This window comes from Pipistrellus kuhlii, unplaced genomic scaffold, assembly GCF_014108245.1.
Source record: "Pipistrellus kuhlii isolate mPipKuh1 unplaced genomic scaffold, mPipKuh1.p scaffold_m20_p_41, whole genome shotgun sequence".
In the NCBI taxonomy this organism is placed as follows: Eukaryota; Metazoa; Chordata; class Mammalia; order Chiroptera; family Vespertilionidae; genus Pipistrellus; species Pipistrellus kuhlii.
Window position 1 is genome coordinate 2900691 of NW_023425542.1, and position 5725 is coordinate 2906415.

A 5725-nucleotide genomic window follows, 5' to 3' on the forward strand; every position below is an offset into this window, starting at 1 on the left:
CTAGAGCCTCACACCAAGGCCAGCTTGCTCCAGAGCACTTGGCTTGCAGCGCTGGCTTTGGACAGCACTGACATGTGAGCTCAGTGCCTTTCGGGTGACCACGGAGGGAAGGAGCATTGACCTGACACGGGTGCCAGCGTGGAATGAAGCGGCCGGTGTGTTCTGCCAGGTGCCTGCCTGCGATGGTGCTCCGGGCCCATCACCCCACCAAATTTATGGGCTGTGAATTTCTCACAGCTGTTGGGAAGCAGGCAGGCAAGATAGGCAGAGGAAGCCTGGGAGAGAGTAGGCAAGGTCAAGGGTTGACACATATTCCCTATTCTCTCCCCGCGGGTATCACAGAAGGGACCCGACGGCGTCTCCAGTTTCCCTCTGTTCTAATGGGTAGGAGATTCCCTTTGCCCTGGGGAATCTGACCATGACCTCTTGAGACCCTAACCCAGTGCCTTTCCTGCCCCTCTCCCTACCCCCACCAGGTTCTGATCTCTGCGATCCCAGTCACTGACTGGACGCATCACCACCTTACCAGTCTTCAGAGAACACTCCTTTTCATCCGACGAAATGATGGAACCCTCTGAAGACTCATTTGAGACGATGATGGAGCGTAAGAATCCATCATCAAAACAAATGGAGTCCTCTGAGGGCTCATCCAACACCACCATGGAGAGAGAAGGCGGAGCACCTGAGGCGGCGGGGGGGCTGGCTCAAGGCCCAGCCCAGGAAATGGGAGAGCTGCCCATTGACCTCCTCCAAGACATGGAGGAGCCATCCAGTGGCCGACATAATGAAATAGAGGATCCACCCAATGACCTACTCCAAGACCTGGAGGAGTCATGCAAGGCTTCCGGTCAGGAAGAGGGGGATCCCAACGGTGAGGCGCCTGGTGAGATGGAAGAAGCATTGGTCAATGAGGGAGAGCCGGACGAAGAAGAGGAAGAGGAAGAGGAAGAGGAGGAAGAAGAGGAGGAGGAAGAGGAAGAGGAAGAAGAAGACGACGACGACGACGATGACGACGACGATGACGATGACGACACTGACCTAAGTGATGACGAGGAGGAGGAGGAAGAGGAGGAGGAGGGGGAGTCCGAGGAATCGGAATTAAGAAGCGGGATCAGCTCCTTCACCTCCATGTACTTCTGGATGCAAGACCTCAAAGAGCAGCAAAAAATAGCAATCGATATCCTGATGAAAGCGATCAGGATGGGCAGCGTGCCAGAGCCGCCCATCTTCTCCGGCGATCGGAGAGATTACCCAGAGTTCCTTGTGCACTGCCACATGGTCGTACACGGCTACCCAAGAAGGTTCTGCAACGACCGCCGGCGAGTGAGGTTTGTCATCGAGCACCTCGCTGACGCGGCCCTCGAGTGGGCCCGAAAGCTGAAGCAGCAACGAAGCCCCCTGCTTACCAACTTCGCAGCCTTCATGGAAGCCATGACCAAGGCCTTCCACTACAAGCAGGAGCTGCGCATAGCAGAAGACACCATGCTCAACATCACTCAGGGGGACCGCGCCGCCATCGACTACATCAATGAGTTCCAGAAGCTGGTACCCACCTTGGGCTGGCCAGACGAAGTCCTGCAGGCCCATCTGTGCCTGGGGCTCAACGAGGAGATCAGGGAGTATCTGTTCCAGCTCCCTCAGCCCGATTCTCTGGAGAGTCTGATCACCCTCGTCCTGCAGATAGAAGAGAACCTGGCGGAGAGAAAGGCCATGCTCAGGGTGCGCCCGCACTCCCAGTCCGGGAGGCTCGCAGAGGCTGCCAAGAAGGTCTTACCTGCTCCCGAGAAGTGGCCGGTCAGCAGCTGGCTGACCTACGAAATCCAGCCCGACGTCGACCGCAGGCACGTCTTCCTGCTGCTCATGGTGAGAGTGAATCCTTACCACAGTGTCGCCGTCCAGGCGCTGGTGGACTCGGGGGCCAGCTCCAACTTCATGGATGAGAAGTTCGCCCAAGAGCACTATGTCGAGCTGTACGAGAAGCCCTACCCGCAGTCCATCCACACCATGGACGGCTCCCTGATCGGCAACGAGCCCGTCTGGCTGCAAACCGAGCCTCTGGTGTGCTTCCACCAGAACCACCACGAGCTCATCCAATTCGACATCGTGCCGTCACCCAACTTCTCCGTGGTCCTGGGCGTCAACTGGCTCCGACTGCACTCCCCCGACATCGACTGGGCCAGAGGCCGCGTCACCTTCCACTCGCCCTACTGCCTGAAGAACTGCTTCAGCCCGCTCCCACCGACCATCGCGCTCGAGAGACATGCCATCAGCCTGCTGCCCGGCCTGCTGCCCCAGTACTCCGACCTTGCCGACGTGTTCAACCCCAGGATCGCGGATGATGATGATGAGACTTCCGACCAGCCAAGCTCAGACGGATCCGATGATCTTTCTGAATCAGAGCCCTCTGAGCTTCAGCAGGCTGGAGACAGTGATCACAGCAACGCCGCCGCCGCGATGGGTCCCTCTGTGGATCCTCCGGAACCTGGGGGTGCGGGGGTGCAAGAAGCAGCCAAGCCAGAGAATGTGGACGAGGACTTAAAGGAGGAGAGGCAGATCATCCCCCAGCTCTTCCAGCAGCTACACGGCGCCACGTGGTTCACGAGGCTGGAGCTGCGCGGGACCGTGGTGCAGGAAGCCAAGAGAAAGCCAACGGAAGAGCTATGGAAAGCGGCGTTTGGACTGGTGCTGACCAAGAAGACCACCTACAAGCCCTTTCCGACCGGCGCGGCCCCTCGCATCCCCCAGCGCGTGATGCACATCATCCTAAGGGACCTGCTGGGCAACTCCGTGCTCTCCCACGGCAACGAGGTGGTGGTCTACTCCCTGAGCCAGGAGGCACACCTCCGGCACATCCGCCAAGTCCTGGTGCGCTTCCGGCACCACCGCGTCTACTGCTACCTGGACCGCAGCCAGTTCCACCAGCACACCGTCGAGTTCATGGGCTTCGTGCTGACCCCCCGAGGGGTCAAGCTGAACAAGAGCGTGGTGAAGACCGTCCGGGACTACCCGATCCCTATCTCTAAGGAGACCCTGCAGAGCATGATGGCACTGATGTCCCCCTACAGCCACTTCGTGGAGCGCTTCGCGGGCATCACGGAGCCCCTGCGGCGGCAGCTGCTGACCCCCAGCCCCTTCCACTGGGGCGACGAGGAGCAGGAGGCCTTCGAGAGCGTGAAGCGGGCGTTCCGCAAGGCCCCCCTCCTCTACCACCCCAGGCACCGCAAGCAGTTCTACCTGGACTCGGGAATCAGCATGGGCGCGCTGTACGCCTCCCTCATCCAGTACGACGAGCAAACGGGCAAAAGGGTGTTCTGCGCGTTCTTTTCCCGGGACCTCTCCCCCGAGGAGGTCGCCGCCCCGCCGCTCACGATGAAGTCTGTCGCCATCAGGGCTGCCTTGGACGTGTGGGTTTACTACCTGGAGAGCACCGAGGAGCCCATCATGATCCTTATCAATACAGAGGATCTAGCCTCCCTGAATAATGACAGGCTCACCGTAGTTCTCCCGGGGCAGTGGGCCAAGTTCTTCGGCCGCTTCAACTTCGGTGTGATGGAGAGGCCCGACCAAGATGGCAGCAGTTCCCAGCCCGTGCAGAGGCCCGACCACGGGCCGTTCCGGGCCCGCCCAGCCTCCCAGCCCCGCGCTGCTACCCGGAGGCGCACCGGCGCCCGCGCCCGCACCGGCGCCCGCGCCCGCGCCCGCGCCCGCGCCGCCACCCGGGGACGCTCTGACACCCGGGCCCACACTGCCACCCAGACCGACACCGTCACCCAGACCCACACGGACACCCAGACCCCCACGGTCACCCAGGCGGACACTGCCACTCAGGCCCAGGCTGACACTGGGGCCAGCCATCCCACCCGGGCAGACACTGCCACCCAGACCCCCACGGTCACCCGGGCGGACACTGCCACGCAGGCCCACGCTGGCACCGGGACCAACAATCCCGTCCGGGCCCGCACGGCCATGCCTGCCAACAATCCCGCCCGGGCCCACACTGCCACCCAGGCCCACGCTGACGCCGGGGCCCACGCTGCCACCCAGGCCCACGCTGCCACCCAGGCCCACGCTGCCACCCAGGCCCACGCTGACGCCCGGGCCCACTCTGCCACACAGACCCAGAGGGTCCCCCGTGTGGACACTGCCACCCAGGCCAATGCTGGCACCGGGACCAACAATCCCGCCCGGCTCCGCACTGCCATGTGGGCCAACCATGCCATCCGGGCCCGCCCTGCCCCCCGGGCACGCCCTGCCCCCGGGGCCTACACTACCACCTGGCCCCAGGGTCCCGTCATCAGGGAACGGTCCCTCCGGGACCAGCTGCCCGCACTGGGAGAACAGAGGGAGGCTGAGCAGGCACCTGCCCAGGAAGAGCCAAGGAGGCAGACCCCACCGCCCGAGGCCCTGACTCCAGCGCAGCTGGACCAGGTGCTCGGCTACCTCCTCGTCCACCTCAACATGGACCAGCTGAGGAGCCTCTTCCGGCACTTCTTCCGAAACCTGCACATCAGCAGGGAGGCGCTGGCCCCCATCGCCACGCTGACCATCCTGAGGATGAGGCAGCACCTCCCGCTGCTGCCCGCGCCCGCCCTGGACGTGGCGCGCCTGCCGGCCACGCGCTCCCTGCGCCTCATCCTGGACTCGTCCCTCCTCACCGACCGTGGCATCGCCTCGGCCATCACCCAACTGTTGGCCCAGATGGCCCCTCTCATGGGCCCGGTCACCATCCGGACTGAGGAACAGGGCCACCAGAGGGCCCTGATGCCCCGGGGCTCCCGGGTCCTCCACCTCCCGCCTGAGTTCTGGGTGATGCTGTGCGAGCGCTTCTCTGTCAGAGTCGCTCCCACACCAAGACCCCAGCCCCCCCGGCACGGGGGCCACTACCTGCAGCTGCACGTCATCGGAAGTGAAGTCGTCTTGCGAGAAGCCCTGCAAGACGACCTGCAACGTTACCGTGAGTGTGGCCTGCATGACGGCCTGCAAGACACCTCGCAGGACGCGCAGGCAGACAACGCGCAGGACGGCGGCGCACGAGGGGACCAGGAGAAGGAAGCTACCGCGGGAGGGGACGGAGAGAAAGAGGACCAGAAGCAGGAGGCTGCAGCGGCGGCCGACCCCGCCCCCGCCCCCCCAGCCCCCCCACGGGCCTCCGGGGGAATCCTGGACTTCCTGTACAGACAGTTGTTTGGGGACCGAGATCAGCCCGATCATGCACCTCCCCAGGACGAGCCTCAGCAGGACCCAGCGGCCAGGAGCCTAGCCCACTTCCTGGCCATGATCTGCGCAGAGGATCCAGTCCCCCTCCGAGGCAGACAGGCCAGGGGCGGAGCAAGGCTAGAGGAGCTCCCTGAGGATGACGAGGACTTGGACCAGGACTGAAAAAAAAAGCTCCTCACCAGCTACCAACCCTCCTCCCCTCCGCGCCAGACTCCCCGCCCAGCCTCCACTCAGCCTCCCTGTGCCTCCGTCTGCTTCGCTCGGACCCAGCGCTCCTCCTGCCACTCCTGACTCAAGGGGAAGCCACTCAAGAAGAGCAACGGCCTCTTCCACTCATCAACCAGCAACATCAACAGTGCCAACAGGCCAGCCAGTCACCACAGACTCAGAGCCGGCTAAGGGCTACACATTCCTTCCGTCTTAATTCTCCAGGTCCCAGGCCCACCGCTGGGAGTGAGATCCATGTCAGGAGAAAGCAGTGATGAGCAGGAAATGACCCCATGACCCC

The 5725-nt window shown here is 63.1% G+C and overlaps 1 protein-coding gene across 1 annotated transcript; it reads left to right on the forward strand.

Annotated features, from left to right (window-relative positions):
• Nucleotides 1–987: 987 nt before the first annotated feature.
• On the forward strand, nucleotides 988–5379 carry RTL1 (retrotransposon Gag like 1; the record flags this gene model as incomplete). Its single annotated transcript, XM_036411589.2, has 1 exon — nucleotides 988–5379. A coding segment is annotated over one exon (4392 nt), but the record flags the coding sequence as incomplete, so codon positions are not given.
• Nucleotides 5380–5725: the final 346 nt, after the last annotated feature.